The 16,760-nt window shown below is 38.1% G+C and overlaps 1 protein-coding gene across 5 annotated transcripts in view; it reads right to left on the reverse strand.

The window, feature by feature from the left end:
* FBXL6 (F-box and leucine rich repeat protein 6) overlaps nt 1-16,760 on the reverse strand; it is a 1,251,928-nt gene that overhangs the window by 1,173,638 nt on the left and 61,530 nt on the right. For all 5 annotated transcript variants that reach the window (XM_044069116.1, XM_044069120.1, XM_044069115.1 and 2 more), the window contains exon 2: nt 12,130-12,879. In XM_044069116.1, the coding sequence (XP_043925051.1) occupies nt 12,130-12,879 (750 nt within the window). The remainder of the gene's footprint in view (nt 1-12,129; nt 12,880-16,760) is intronic.

Below are 16,760 nucleotides of genomic sequence, written 5' to 3' on the forward strand. Positions count from 1 at the left end.
AAAGAATCTAAGTATGGTATGGATTGACTACAAAAAAGCATTTGATAGTATCCCACATTCATGGACAAAAGAGTGCTTAAAAATGTATAAGATACACTCTACAATGATTGACTACACTACAGTAACCATGAAACAGTGGCAGACCACTTTGCAATTAAGCCATGATAAAGGACAGATTATCATCCCAGGGATAAAAATTCAAAGGGGGATATTAGAAGGTGACTCTGTCACTGTTGCTATTCTGCCTTCACATTAACATTAATCAATTAAACTGTTGACTTAACAGCTTAGGCCATGGCTACAGTTTTGCTCCTAGAAAACAACAAAGTCTAATGACTTCTCATCTTCTCTTTGTCGATGATTTAAAACTGTATAGCTCATCAGATGAGGAACTGAAAGCACAGCTGCGGGTTGTCAACATTTTTTCAGATTATATTGGAATGTCATTTGGTTTTGATAAATGTGTAAAAGCAACCTTTAAAAAGTAAAACTGCAGCACCAGGAAAACATCAGTTTGGGACAAGAATGTGATATAAAAGAACATGAGCAAGAGGGAGTATATAAATACTTAGGAACTGATGAAGGATCAGCAATAAAACATGAACAAATGCGAATAAAGCTTAGTTAGGAGTACTTTAGAAGACTTAAATTAATCCTGAAAACAGCACTGACATCTAGGAACAAGATCCAAGCCATAAATCAATTTGCTCTTCCTGTCCTAAATTATAGTTTTGGAGTGACTGACTGGCCCCTAAAAGTCTTGGATAGATTGGATATTAAAACAAGAAGGATGCTTCATGCTTACCAAATGATTTATAAAAATCAGTGTATACCAAGATTATATATTCCCCATTCCGAAGGAGGGATGGGCCTCCTTGAAATTGATTACATGTATAGATCTGCAATAGCGGGACTCAACACATATTGACCTCACAAGATCAAAATGTAGTGAAAGCTTTGAAACATGAGGAGAACAAATCTAAGGTAATGTCTCTGCTTAATTTAGCAGAAGCATATCAACGTCAACCAGGAATGGAAATCAAACCAGAAGTAGATAAAAACCAGGCAGCAACTGAATGTGCTAAAAAACAAAAGAAAGAATATAAAGTGAAGGACAAGATGAGAAGGCAAGAAATGTGGGAAAAAAAACAAATATAGTTGCAAGTATAGAAAACTTCCCGAAGAGGCTCATGCTGATCCAGAACGAACACAGGAATGGTTAAGGAAAGGCAAATTCACATCAAGAAATGGCAGTTTAATATTGGCAGCCCAAGATAGTGTGCTATGTACAGACTGGTTTACAAAGTCCATTGAATATGTGGGAGAAACAGACATATGTAGGTTTTGTAAAACCAAATTGGAAACAGTCACACACCTTGTTGCTGGTTGCGACGTACTAATGGCAGAGGGACTGTATACTAAAAGGCATAATGTGGCGAGACTGTTACACTTGAGATTGTGCAAACATTATGGTATCAAAGTGGCTGAAAAAACACTGGAACCATGAGCCACAAAGAATCATAGAAAATGATGAAGTTTATATCACACGGGATCACCCAATACCAACAGTTCAAAAGATAGATGCTAGAAAACTGGATATAGCGGTCCAAGAAAAGAAGACAAAAGTAGCATTGATCATTTGAATCGCCACACCTAGTGACTACAGTGTCTTGTGTACAGAGAGACGCAAAGTCATAAAATACCTTGATCTGCAGGCAGAAATGAGAGCCATACGGAAGAAAGATACACAGACAGTTCCAATAGTACAAGGAGCAACTGGTCTTATAAAAAAAGAATTTACAATCGTATTTAGATATGTTACCAATTCATGTAACACCATACGAATTGCAGGAGTAGTCACTAATGGGCACGTTGCAGGTGCTGCGAACAGCACTAATGGCCAACATCAAAGATTGAAACAATACTAATTTCATGAACTTTAAAAGTACTTTGACTTAGGAATGGGGTTCATTCCAGTCATCATATTAGAAACCCAGAAGATTTAGAGAAATTTAAAAATTACAAACATCATGCATCACTTATAATCTACCCAGTCTTTCTCACTCAAACATTATATAGCTCATTATAGTCCTGCCACCCTTTAGACCTCATTCCTCCCTTGTATTTGTTCCCACAATTCCCATTTTGTTTCCTATGTACTTTGCTCCTGCCCTTTTCTAAAGATCTCAATTCCAGTTATTTTATCTCTGTTACTATATTCACTACTTCCGGTATGGTTGGTTTAGATTTTGATTTCCATTTTCTAGTAATTGCTTTTTGGCAGCCAACATTATTAGACACAGCAAGGCCTTACCATGTCTAGGCAATTCTGATTCTGTATCATAGCTCAGAAAAATCATCTCCCTCGTAAGACCAATGTGCCCACCCAGCATCTGACAGTGCATCCCTCAGGGAATCCTTAAAGTCCGCCAATGCACTGCACTCCCAGAAAATATGTTCCAATAACTTCTTTCTTCTCCTTCATACCTCTAACACGTACTGTCTGCCGGAAGAAAAAATTCTCTGGAGTCTACATAGATATTTTTATACCCAAAGTAAACATTTCCAGGCAAAAATCCTATATCTTCTAGACTTTGTTACATATTTGGGAGACATCCATATATTATCCCATTGTTTCTTTGTGAATTGCTTATCCAATCTCTCTTTCCCCTCCTTTCTAACCTCCTGATTGATTCTTACTGCTATCATGCAATATTTTATATGCTGTACTAATTATTCCTTTTTTAATAGCAGCTTCTGTTCTAGATTCTATTAAAAACTCTACCAGTGCTGGTCTTTCGTTTAGGAGCCCCCCCTATTTCTTTCTCTTTGCCTATACTCTGATATCAATCCCTAATAGGGAAGGCAATCTCTAACCTGCAGTCCAAACAAATTTTTGGTGTCTTCTCATTCTATCATCTTTCCTCTCTAGTTATTTGCTCCCAATACCTTGGTTCCTTTGATAATTTTCTCCAATAAGTTATGGCCCCCTCTTGCCTATTGTCTGTATCCCTAATTGCAATCATCCCTGTCAGCAAAATCTCCTTTCTCAATTACCGTGTTGGTTTAGATCTTAGAATACTTTTTGCTACTTTATGGATATAACATTCTGCAAGATTGTTATTCTTCTTAAAGGCCTGCATCCAAAATCCCAGTCTCTTTGTTTCTCGAGATTACTTCGTGTTTCATCATCATCTCTTTCCACTTTGAATTATAGTTTTCGACTTGTGCCATGTACAGGAGTCTTAACTGTGTAGCTCTGAAATACCCCTTCAAATACACGTTCTAATAGGAAGAATCATTTTATCCCACTTAAATCTTGCTGTCTTCCCCTCCCAGATAAAGTCCATCAGCTCTTTATTAACTACTACCCACAACTTCTCTTCTGGTGGATAAAAATATGCCTGACCTGTATATAAGACCAAAGGGACTAAAAACATTTTGACTACTTGTATTTTACTATCCATATCCATATAACAAAGCTTCCATTTTCTTTATTATTTTTTGTTTAGTCTCTTCCTGCATATCTATAGCTTCCTCACTAGAATCATATTTAACCCATACTCCTAAATATTTAATTTTATCACGTCCCCATAAATATGGGTATTCCTGAACCAGTTCATGTGTGTGCATACATTTACCGCCATTGCCTTTGTTTTAGCTTCATTAATTCTGTATCCTGAAAAAATCTGAAATTGTCTCAAAATGTTCCACAACACTGTAATGTCTTTTTCTGGTTTTGTTGGGTAAAAAATAATATCACATGCAAACAAAGCCAGCTTTTCTTGACTACCATACCAGTTATTTCCTTGAATTTCTAGATCCCTTATTTTCTTTGCCAATGTTTCAAAACATAATGCAAATAATAAAGGGGAAAGAAGACACCCTGTCTGGTTCCTCTGTTCCAAGCAGAAATTATAAGAGAGGACCCCATCCACTTTAATTTTCACCTCTGATCCCTCATATATTCTCCTAATCAACCTTATACATTTTTTTCAGTAAATGCAAATGCTTCTAATACCCTGCTCATATAGTCCCAGCTTACTCTGTCAAATACTTTTTCTGCATCAAGATCCACCAGCAACAGTGGTATTTTCTTACATTCTGCTTTCCTCTGGATCATCAATGTTCTGTTAATGTTTGCCTTCACTCCACAAAACCACACTGATCCATATCTATCAGTTTTGGCATTACTTTTGCCATTCTTTTAGCCATTATAGACATTAACATTTTATAATCATGGTTTAGTACTGAAATGGGCATGTATGAAGCTGGATCGGATGGATCTTTACCCTCTTTAGATATTACAGCTGCCACTGCTTTTTTTCCAGGATGGTGGTATTTCTCCTCCTAAGATACCATTAAGCAAAACCTTCCAGATCTTTATCAGTTTTTTACTCCTAGCTTCCAAACTTCCACAGGAATACCCATCTATTCCTGGGGACTTTCCTGTAGATTGGTTATACATCACAATTTTTATCTAATCTCCTCCTATCCTGTTAGCAATTGAGCTTCAGCTAACCCAAGCCTTGGCATATTTAATTATTCCATAAACATTTCCATTTGCATCTTTTCTTGATTTTCATATTTCTCTGCTTTATAGAAACTCCCATAGAAGTTTCAAAATATTTCTAATACCTCTACAGGATCTCGTTACCTTCTTTGTTATAGGCTCCTCAAGGCTGGCAACAGCCCTTTCTGCTTTCTGTTGCCTGAATCCTTGTGCTAAAAGTGTTTGTGCTCTAGTGTTATCAACAAACCGTTGCTTAACAGCAATCTTGCTAAGCTAGTGCATATTAGAGGTAATCCCTTATTTTCTGCCTATCATTCTTCTGTTGATCCTCTTCTTGTTTAATGAGATTTCCCCTATTCTGCAATACTTTTAACATCTGCCAGTCCTTCTAAGCAATTCTTGTTACTTCATAACCATAGCTCCCTTTCTTTAATTTCCACTCAAAAAACTCCACCTTAATTTTATCCCACTCCCTAGCTATATTTTCAGAAGAAATTTCTATCCTCTCTAACAGCTCCTGAATAATCTCCACTACCCATTTCTTAAATTCATCTCTTTTCAACAGATAGTTGGGAAAGCACTAATGTCTAATTTTTATTTCATTACCCTGTGCTTTTATTTTAGCTATTATTGGCGCATAATCCAAAACAGTTATTGGGTGGGTAGAAGATCTTCAATTAATTGCATATGTGAAATTTAAATTCTATCTAGTTTAGCCCAGTTTTTATATCTTGGGGAATAATATGTAAATTCATTCCGAACTCCTATTACTGAATTCACTTTTTCCATGCCATTTCTTCAAAGATTTACCCTCCTTTGTTATATTTTGCTTTCTTGCCCCCCCCCCCCCCAGACACTACTACAAATCAAATTCCAGTCCCTACCTATAAGTAATATTCCTTGCTGAAAGCTGATTATTTCTCCTAGAATTTTCTGATGAAGTCAACTGGTACTGACAAAAGCGCTAAACCTTATCTGCAATAAATTTTATCTGAGGACTCACAACATTAGTGCTTTTTCTTTGGTTTTCAAGTTTTCTATCTGAGCACTATTGCATCACTTTTTTGGTTTTGGTTCTCCCAGAATTTTCTTAAGCTCCATTATAGCAGCTTTAGGTGGAGTGTAAATACATGCCAATACCTTGCCAGCAGCCCCTTAGCACTACAGATCTGCCATCATCTTTTTTATCTTCTTCTGTCACCATTGGAGCTCCTCTTGCAATTAATATAAGTACTCCTCTTTTCCTTTGTCCTAGGTACTCCGCTGAGTAACCATCCTGAAAACCTTACTTTATCAAATTCACATGTTCAGTCCTTTTTAAGCAAGTCTCCTGTAACACATCTATTTGCACTCTACATTTTTAATATAGTTTACTACTATTTCTTGTTTGTATTTATCTGCGAGGCCATTTACATTTAAAGATATTAAAGAAAGCATCATTGTATTAAAAAGTTATTATTCACACCTTTTATGTACAGCACCTTTTTTGTTAAATGTCTTGTTCCAACTTGTGTTACATGCATACACTTTTTGGCAAGTTGAACTTTTATACAGTTGTTTCTTGTCATATACACTTGAGCCTATGACACATCTTATAAAACTTTTTGTTTTACTGAAAGCCCTCAAACAAAAAAGCACACTCCAATACCCCCCTAATAATAGTAACACACAAAACAATGTACACCTTCAAATACAGAAGTTTTACCTTCCTAATAGGAACAAAAGTCGCAAACTGACAACCACACTCACAGACTCTGACCCTTCTCTGTAGAGGAGAAAATCCTCTCTACAATATCGAAAGCTGAGGTGGAGGCAGGCCTCTTGGATCCAAGGGTCCTGGAACCTGAGAGTACCAAAGACAACCTTGAACATAAGGGAGCTGCACCTAAACCAGACATTGAGATCAGAGCCGAGCTGTTCAAAGCTGAAGCCCTGAGAGGAAGTGACCCTTATACAGAAACTCCAGCTTCGAAGCAAAGACTCTGAGGCACGGACAACCCCGAACAAGTCAGGGTTGAGGTTACAAAAGAACAGGATGGAGTCGACAATGGACAAGCCATTGAATCCAAGGTCTTCAGGGTTGGCTGTGTTTCCACCCTGTAGCTTGGATCCAAAGGGGCCAAAGGAGGATGCCAGAAAGATGGAGCCCTGCGTCCTGGTGCCAAGCCCGGACATGAGGGGATAAGGCCTAATTGCATCTGTGCCTGCAAGAACCACCTCATCAGATGCTCCAGATCGCTACTTTTGATGTGGACCTTGCTGACCAAATGGAAGAAACCAGCAAAAATAGCTTGAAAGGTCTATGGAAAGAGGATCCCGCAAGCAGGATCCAAGCAGGAGAGGCCTTGAACTGCTGCAGGGACAATGAAAATTCTGGCAATCGAAGAGGAGGAATGCTAGGAGAAAAGGGAGAAGCCACCCTACTTGAAAATGCCCCTGTGACCAGGAAAGAGCTCAGAATGCTTGGACTCAGAGAAACGGTCTTGCTTGGTTTGGGCATCGAAGATGATCAGCACTGGGACATCAGAGCTGATGTCAGCACAAGGGCTGCCGGAGAAGCAAAATGTCAGGGAAACCTTCAGATCCAGTGACCCCAAGGGAGCAGTTCTAGTTGTGGAGGATGAAGCAAACTGCTTACACTCCCTTTTAGCCTGCTTAGAGTATCATGGCTGGGACTTCTTGGACCCAGTCTTAGGATCCGGGGAGAAGACATTCTAGAAGAAGGAAGCCAGAAGGTAGAAACCATTTCAAAACAAGCTTGGCCCTATAATCACAGATACCTGAAGTGCCAAAACTCTCACTAATGCAGCATCCTGAATTCAGGTGCCCTGGACCCAAACAGTATACACATTTTAGGTAAGCATCCTGGGAGGCAACTTGTGCCTGCAGGACACACACTCTTTAAAATGCTTATCCATCTAAAAAAAAAAAAAAAAAAAAAAAAACAGCCTACCAAAAACTACAGCACAATAACACTAAGAAACACTACAAAAAAAATAATGACCAACAGGTAAAAAGATAGGGGAGGGCAGAGGGGCAACAGACACTACCTAACCAACACTACCAGAACAATATGAATGACTTACAGGGGTAAGGGAAGAAAAAATTCTTATCATAAATACTGCGCTAACTCTTCAAATACAAGAGTAAAACAAAGCCAAAGACCAAGCTACAGACATGAATGGCAGCAAACTAGATATGGAGAGTTAATGGAGGAACAGGGGGGGTTATGGGCAAGGAAGCAGAGCCAAGCAGGCCAATATCAAACTGTCCAGTGTCAGAGCTAAGTCGATCCAAAGTCCCACTAGTTGAAGCCAGATTGAGCAGACAACATCAGATGCATGTCTCTTAACTACACTTGTAGCACATGAAACAAACAATCTGTACTACAGTTATCAAAACAGTATCTCAGAACTTAAAAAGAAACTACTGTTGCATTACTTGTTATTTATTGTACATTTTGTTAACTAGGATAGTCTCACAAGACATAGCCTATTTTTTGGAAAGGTGTAAGGTAATATTCATAATTCCAAGGGGGAATTTGGTTAGAAATCATGGAAATTCCCCTAATCTTTTTATACATTTTATGAGAAAAGAAAAAGATGAGATAAACAAAATATTAATGACAGCTTTATTTTATTTTATGGAAAGAGAAAAGTCAAAATGTAATGTACAACAGTAAGTAGGAAATTAGCAAAGTTGTATTTATTAGCTTGTTTTTGTTTACTGAGAACGTCTGACTGATTTACAAAGTCCATTTTCAGTGGAGGTCAGAACAGAAATGCTCAAAGACGTAAAAGGTATACAACATAAAGTCTAAAACTATGAAGAAAGAAAGTATACAAAAATAATGAAATTCGTTAAAATGAAATAAATAGAAAAGTTTAGTGAAGTAATTAAACTTACCATGACAGTAGATGTTCTAACAGCTTAGGCTAATAAAATAGTTATCTATGTGGGTTATTATCCTTGCCTAGGATACGACTTCTGGCCAGCTTTCAAAGCTTTAGGGCAACCTTCCAAGCACCTGAACTGCCCCCGATTCAAGCAAAGCCATATAAAAGGCAATTTGAGCACCAAAAAGCTTCAGAGATTACTTGCCCCAAGAAGGGAGGCTAAATCCCTGAAAGGAAAAAAGCTAGGAAAAACCAAACAACGAGCAACATCACAAGGTTATATGCATCCACACCCTGTAAATAAAAAAAAAAAAAAAACAGAATTGGAAGGAGGGGACTGCAACAGTGATCTATTAGAAAACTGACAGTTATGGTAAGTTTACTTACATAACTGTACTATATTCAACATTTACATCACTGCTGCAGTAAACTAAGTTGTTTTGGTAGAATATAAATTTATAGGGAGGAGGAGGAAAGAATCAAAGAGCCCCTGGAGAATGGTCTTAGCAAAAACGGCTCTGGACCTGAAAAAGGAATCCAGTTTGTAATGCTTTGAGAAAGTATTACACAGGACCAAGTTGCTGCCTCTAGAATACTTCGAGTCCACTCCCCTCCTAAAAAAAAAAAAAAAAAAAAAAAAAAAAAAAAAAACACACATGAAACCAGTGACATGGTAGAATGGGCCCTAAACCTACCTGGAAGTGGCTTATCATGGTAATCTTAGCAAAAAGAAATAGCAAGCGACAGCTCTCTCAAAACTGTCCATTATGACAATGGCTGCAATGATCTTACTTTCATTGGAAACAAACAGCTGATCAGATTTCCTAAAAGGTTTAGTTCTGTCCAAGCACTAAATGAGCTGCCAGGGGACAACCGTACTTTTTAAAAAAATTTTTCCCCTTGTTGTTAGGTTCTAGAAAAAGTAGAGATAAATTAATGGTCTGGATTAAAGTAAACTCTAAAACTACTTAAGGCGTCAAAGGGAGGCTTGGTTCTCAAAAAAAAAAAAAAAAAAAAAAAAAAAAAAAAAACATAAGCTTATGAAAAATGAGGCAGGATTGGCCTACTATAAATGCTTGTAGTTCAGATACCCTTCTAGAAGTTAAAGCTATAGGCAACAGTTTTCCATGTTAAGAATTTCCATCTGAACCTGCTCATCGGGCTGATTTGAAGCGTCAAGTTTCTCAAGCACAAATTTAAGATTCCAAAAAAAAAAAGTGTCTCTCATTTTCTAGATGGGGAGCTATGCAAGACCCCTTTCAAAAAAATGGTCAACTTAACTACATGCAGAAAGGGTGATCCAAGGGCAGACATGCAGAAATGGCCAAAAGATAAATCTTGTTAGAGGAAGAATAATAAAAAAAGAGAGGACAATAACTCACATAAATTATCAAGAACTAGAGACAAGGGTTCAGATCTTAGAATGGCACCAAGTAGAAAATATAAAAAAATATATATAGCTTTCTACTAGTACTTTTTTTTTGGCTGGCACAAGCACATCCACAGAAAAAAGATGCCTAAAAAGAATTAAAACTATTATCCAGGCATTCAACTGAAGAGTATTCAGGCTGGGGTGTTATCAAATGACTCTTGTTTTGTGTAGATAAATCCAGTCTATGAGGAAGCTTGTGGTAATTACCCTTGGCCAATTTCAAAATGTCTGCCAAGGAATGCTTGAAATGAATCCTGGAGTAGAATTTCTTTGTCTGTTCTGAAAGGAAGAAACACGATCTATATGAGGTATTCTCCACAGTTAAATCAATTCCTGAAAGACCCCCTAGGTGTAGTTTCCAACTGTGAGGGTCAATTCCTGGTCCTGATGAGTCTGCTACAAAGGTTTCCTCTGACACAATGTATGAAGCTTGAAGGATCAAACTGAGCTGACTTGCTACCTCCCAGGTAATCGCAGCAAGCATGCAAAGGGGATACGATTTGGTACCCAATTTATGGACCACATGACAGTGGTATTGTCTGTGATACTTTGCAGAGGTCCTGGGAAAAATCAATGATTTTAAGACTTTTAATGCATTGATTATTGTACTTTTGTTTGTCACTGGAGTTCCACAGGCATTGCACTTTTGCCCATTTTGAAACAGCTCTCTAAACAAAGCCTGAAACATATACTGTGACTGACTGAAGGGGGAAAGGCATACATGGATTGGGGGTTAACTAATCCACCCACCAATGTACCACCCTCTTGACAAATCCTAAAAATAAAATCTGAAAAAGATAAGAGGTATTGATGAGGAGTTAAGACAGATCTGAGGTACCACTGAATTCTCCTCCGGTTAAGTCTGACAAAGGGTATCACGGGAATCACAGAAGCCACGAAACATAGAATCTTCAGAAATTCCCTGGCAGAAGCCTGAAATTGGCTGGAAAAGTCAAGGAAGAGCTCCTTGTTCTGTTATGACATGTCCAATGGAAAAGCTCTTCCCATAGATGAATCTAGAATATATCCTAGAAACTACAGAGTAAAAAGGGATGACAGATGCTTTTTGCAACTTCAGCAGAAACCCCAAAATGAATAGGAGTTTTATGACCTATGTTAGGGAATCCTTGGAGAAGTGGCAGGAAGTACATAACAAAAGAACAAGCCCTATGCAGAAAAATTACATTTTTTTTGAAAAAGATGCCTTAGTATAATGGATTACAAAGGATTTTACAAAAGGAAGACCACAGGTTCATAGGAAATGAAAAACATTTTTCTTCACAAAAATGGCATCAAATAAGCGGAATGCCTTACCAGCAGATGAAGGTACGTTTTGGACTTAACTCCTGGAAGAGTGGTAAGTGCTTAGAATTGGTGCACAATGTCAACACCACACACACACACACACACACACACACACACACACACACCCCAAATGGAGACGGCTGTCTTTGGATACTTGAAATCATGGTTTACTACCACCCTCAGAAGAAAAAAAGAATCTTAAAAAAAGAATCCCCAAACTAGTTATAGCACAGTCCTCTGCCCTATCTCTACTGGATCTGACTGCTGCTCTGGTGAGTCAGGAACCCCATAACACAGCCAGAAGAAATATGAAAATGCAGGTAAAGAACTTCTTTAATGCAATATATAGACTCTGCCAGTGGCAGCTCAATTTAGGTTACTAGGTAAGCACAGGTGATCAGGAAATAGCAATGAACAACTTGGAAGATGAGAGGTTATACACAGGTGGTCAGGAAACAGCTGTAAGCAATTTGAAAGATGAATGGTTATACTGCTTTTTTAGCCTAAGCAGTAGGCTTGTCTTGAGGACTGCAAAGGAGGAGAAAAAAAAAAACAAAGAAATATTTTTAAAGTACGGACAGCGCAGTGGTGCAGCGATAGTGTTGCCTCACAGAAAGAGGTTCCCCTGTTAGATTCTCAGCTGCGGTGCCTTCTGTGCAGAGTCTGCAAGTCCTCCCTGCGCTCCGGGTATTCCAGTTTCCTCCCACGCTACAAAGACGTACATCTGGAGAGTTTCTTCCCGGGCCTCCGCTGAAAATGGGCTTCGTTCCAAGTCAGACTTTCCCGGTAAACAAATGTTAAATAAAATAAATAAAAAGTAAAGCAGAGGGGTGCTTCTCATCAGAGCTGTTATGCATAACTTAAAAAGCTCAACCACAACCATCTTTGGTGATTATGATAATAAGCCACATACGGGGGAAGGATTCACTTCTAAGGTTCTTTTAAAAATGCACAAAAAATTAACTACTGCATTTGAAAATTACCTGCAAAGAAATGGTACAGCTCCTTCTGACACAGTTACAAAGTGGAAGATTCGTACTAAAATTTCAACAGGAATATCTGTTCCCCAGCAGTTTGGGCCGATCTCTGACTGGTGAACTGGTGAGCCCTGAGGTACAGTGGCGACCTGCCCTTCCAAGGGTCCTAAAGCATCGTCTCTGGGTTGTGTATCTTTCACCTTTTTAGCTTTTCTGTTGGTTTTTATCACAGTTCTTGACTTCTGAATTGAAGTTTTTCCTTTTCTTTTTCTGGCTGATTTCTTCCTTTTGGCAAACAGTTTGGAGGTCCTTTCAGATTCACTATCCTGCAAGTTGGAAATTACCAGTAACATATCGCGGTCTGTGTTCTGGACAAAATATTCAGGTACAGCTTTCTTAGCTATTTTCCGTTTTTTCTTTCGTTTATGTTTCATTTTAAGGGGGGACCTGGACCTGTTTTTTGCACGCTCTATGTTTAATTTCCTTTTTCTAGAAGTTTTATTTCCTGCAACAGGCTGCTGAGTTGGCCCTGGGTCACAAGAAGATTCTCCCTTCATTACTTCGGACAAACCTACTGAAAAGTAATTTTTTCCATCTGTGCTACCTGGTAGAGACTCATTCATTCTGTCTGCATTACCCACGGAAGACTTGTTCATTTCCTCTGCATTACTTGGAAAAGAGTCGTTCATTTCTCCTGTGAAATACAATGCCAAATCTTCTTCCATATCCTGAAGTACTTGACAAAGAATCAACGTCCTACCAAATGGAACAAAAGCATTATTAAAAAGCACACAAACATATCAGCAGGAATACTAGTGCGACACTACACATGTAGTAACATGAAGAAATCTCCACTGGCCAGAGAACAGTAAAATAATTTTACTCTGCTCTGCAACTTATTTCAGTTACTTATTTAGTCATTTGTTAACTGGGTAACAAGGCTAGTCCAAGGACCCTTTTTCAGTAATAACTCAGGCAAAAGGCACAAATAATGAGAACAGTTAGTATTTTAAATAATTTGAAACAATGTGCAACTTACAAAAACAGGTAAACTATTCCTACACTTCTATGGCACGTAATCAGTTAATGTGAAAAAAAAGGACCACAAATTAAACTGCAAGAATTTTAAAACATAAATACTACAATACAAAATTGCAAAAGTGTAAGCTGGAGTACTTCACTAAGTTTAATTAAAGACCCAGAAAATGATGAGGAGCATGTCAGGTTGCCAAAAGGTAGTTTCAGTGAACATAAAATGATCAAAGTTCGACTATATTTAAGGACAGTGGAGTTTGCCTTTTTCTCTGCGGTTGTGCAACCCTGGAGCTGGTATGTATATAAAGTTGAGGAGGTGTATAAGGTTTGTTCACTGAAAGCAATTTCGGCAAACATTTTTCAGTGTTTATGTTAACTGTCCTGTACAAAACACTATTAACCACTGTTTTGATAACAGTTAATTTATAATAACCTGGAAGATGCGACACCGATTTTGTTGTAAATACCCATAATGTTTCATATCTACTGTGGTTAAAGCAAATAATTTCAGGTGGCCATAACAATTCTTATGCTATCTCTAACCTACTGACTACATGAATGAAACCTTTCTAATGTTACTGTTTCGTACTTCTGCAATCTTGGAGGATACCCAGTAGAAGAGAAATGTAGTTTAAAAGCAAGTGAAGGACAGTGATCTAGGTTTATTAAAATTGGAAAGCATGAATGGTCTCTTGCTGAAATGAGTAGCTATTTTGCCTTGTTATAACAAGAGATTATGATGTTCAGTGGTTTCTGACAGCAGTATAAACCTATATATTTTGTTAAAGGTAAGTGCAACTGTTTTAAGACAAATTCAGTTTCAAGTCTTACTCAAGCTTTGGAATCAAAACTCTAATTCCGACGACTCTCCTAATTCGAGGGTATAGGAAGATACCAAATTTATACTTAATGCACAGTGGCTGTTTTACTCAGAAACTACTGTATGTAGAATAAATCTTGTTGTAAAACATTGACTGTGGTCTAGATGGTGTTACAGTAAAAACTGAAACAGCATAGTGTTATGTGAATCACCTATGAAGGAATAAAAGAAAGGTTAGAAGCCCACAACATCAGAGACTTTTACTTTTCATAGTGAACAATTCTGAAGCCTTGAGGGGAAACTCTTGATGAATCCTTTCTAGAGAAGGCTATGGAAAAATAGCAGACAAATCAATGGATGCCCGATGGATCTACATAAAAGAGTACCTGGAGCCAAACTGTGAATTTTTATTTCCCAAAGTACTACAAGCCTAACTGGACTGCGGTGGTGGTGCTGCGGTAGCGTTGTCACGTTCGATTCTCAGCTAGAGCGTCTTCTGTGTGGAGATATGCGTGAATGGGCGTACCTTCGTCGAAGGTTGTGCGTCAGAGCTGGCAACTCGGTACATAAAAATCTACTGCCAATCATTAGCGGACCGGAGTTCCACTGTGGCGACCCCTTAGCAGGGAAAAAGCCGAAAGACACAACTACAAGCCTAACTGGATGTGCTCTGGGATTAAAAGGCAGCTTTATCACAGTTGCAGTACTAAGCCTATGAACAAGTACGGGATGCTGTGCTTGGAAGCAGAACCATTTGACCCTGGACAGTTCGACCCCAATGCAATTGTATACACTTTCTTGTTTAAATTTACATTTATTGTCTATGGGAGTAGCTAGTGGACAGTTTGACCCCAATTATATAAAAAAAAGTTTTTAAAGTTTTATAAATGCATTTTATTGCTCGACATATCAATCATGATTTTTGTTTCACTGAAATTTAATATATTTAACTTTTTCCTATGTAAATGTTAATTTAACATTTTATTTAATTTGCAAATATAATTTAATTAATAAGTTTTTAACTTAACTTTAAAATCAATATTATTTAACATTGCAAACATTATTATTTTAAATTAACGTTAATAATATGCATTTCAAATGCAAACGTTTTAAAAAGTCATATATCCTCATGACTTTTTTTTTTTTTTTGGAGGTAATCTTTGACATTTTCTCAGCAACTATGTGGATGCATGAGCAGTATATAACATTTTTTCTTCTTTATGTCAAAATATCTGTGGCTTATTTTTTTCTTGCTTTGCCATTTAAGTGGGGTCAAACCGTCCCATACCCCTGTGCTTTACTGAAATTGTAAAAGTGGCATAGCAAAGACAGAACTGTATTGTAAGCAATCAGTCATAAGTTAAGCAAAAGTTGCTTGCTTCCTTTTAAGATTAAAATGAAGTCTGTGTTGATCTTTTCACTGTAAATAAACTGCAGAAACTGTGTCCGGTGTATTACATCAGCTGCAATGGTGATTTTTAACAGGCATCACTTGGTCAATATTGTACCAAATTACACATTTTTTTCTATTTCTGCATCACGGCTTGCAAGTGCAGAAACACCTTGAATTCATTAGCCCCCCCCCCCCCCCCCCCCGAAAAGAGAGAGAGCTTTTTTCTTTTACTTTCTGCAAGTGAACTGGTACATTTTGCATAGATGCTATCTTACAGCCATACGCAAAAATAGAGCAATACACTCTAGCTCTTCAGGAATAGCCAGTGTACTGCCCACCCCAAAGATCACGGAGTAAGAATAGTGATATTGAAGCATGCTTTGTTGCTTTGAAAAGATATGCTACCTATAAGAATAAGAAATGGGTTCAGTCCAACTGAACTAAAATTTTGTCTTTTCAACTCACAGGGAAAGCACTAGTTTATAAATAAGGTGGTGTACTGACTATGACCCAGGCAAACAGGGTTCTGTAAGCAGCACTAGAGGGGAGTGAAGAGACATTCCTACTCACCTCTCCCAGGGGACAGAAGGGGTTTGTGCACATTTGGCGTCTCACTAAGTAGTGAAATTGCCACAGTGGAGCTGGAAAAACCCCAACTTGTACCACACAGTGAGTGTCCTCTTTTGGAAGTGCTTGCCTTGCTGAGAAAACCTATTTGGACTCCTGAAAGAGGTACCCAAACAAGTTTGCATCATATTTTGCTAATAGGATTAAAAAGGTGCGCAACCCCGTGAAATAACTTTCCTCTTTTATCATACCTTTTATAATCCTCAGCAGAGAAAGGATCAAATAACATCTCTTTATACAGGGGAGTGTTCAAGATCCCAGCTTTGACATCCAGTGGTAAATCCAGAGGATGTAGCCAGACAACTCTTCTCATCAACAGACCCCATAGCAGCTGCTCTAAAAGAACACCAACAATGTCATAAACACATCTCAGAAAACGTTTGGTTATCTGAAACACAAGGACTTCAGAAATGTCTCTGAAGAAGGAAGGTCAGCAATTAAATTTACCCATGCTGACAAAAGGACCCATAAAAATGAATTTAAGGGCCTGTTGCTCTTACATAATTTACCACAATTTCTGAGGGCTGGCAGCTGACTGCCAGGTAAATTGCTGGCTGCAAAGAAGGCATCCTCAAAAGGCTAACAGCAAAACTTTCCTGAGATTCTAGTATTACTTCTTGTTTCCATTTAAAGCCTGAAAGTCCTTATATAAACCTTTAGCAAAGCCCAGGCAATTCTCCTTATCTGCTTTAGGAGAAGAAAATGTCTATTTTTTTCCCCGGGATACCACTTCCCCCACAAAAAAGAGCAGCATTCAGGTGA

This window comes from Protopterus annectens, chromosome 4.part0 (assembly GCF_019279795.1).
Source record: "Protopterus annectens isolate FY-2018-M chromosome 4.part0, PAN1.0, whole genome shotgun sequence".
Lineage (NCBI taxonomy): Eukaryota > Metazoa > Chordata > Ceratodontiformes > Protopteridae > Protopterus > Protopterus annectens.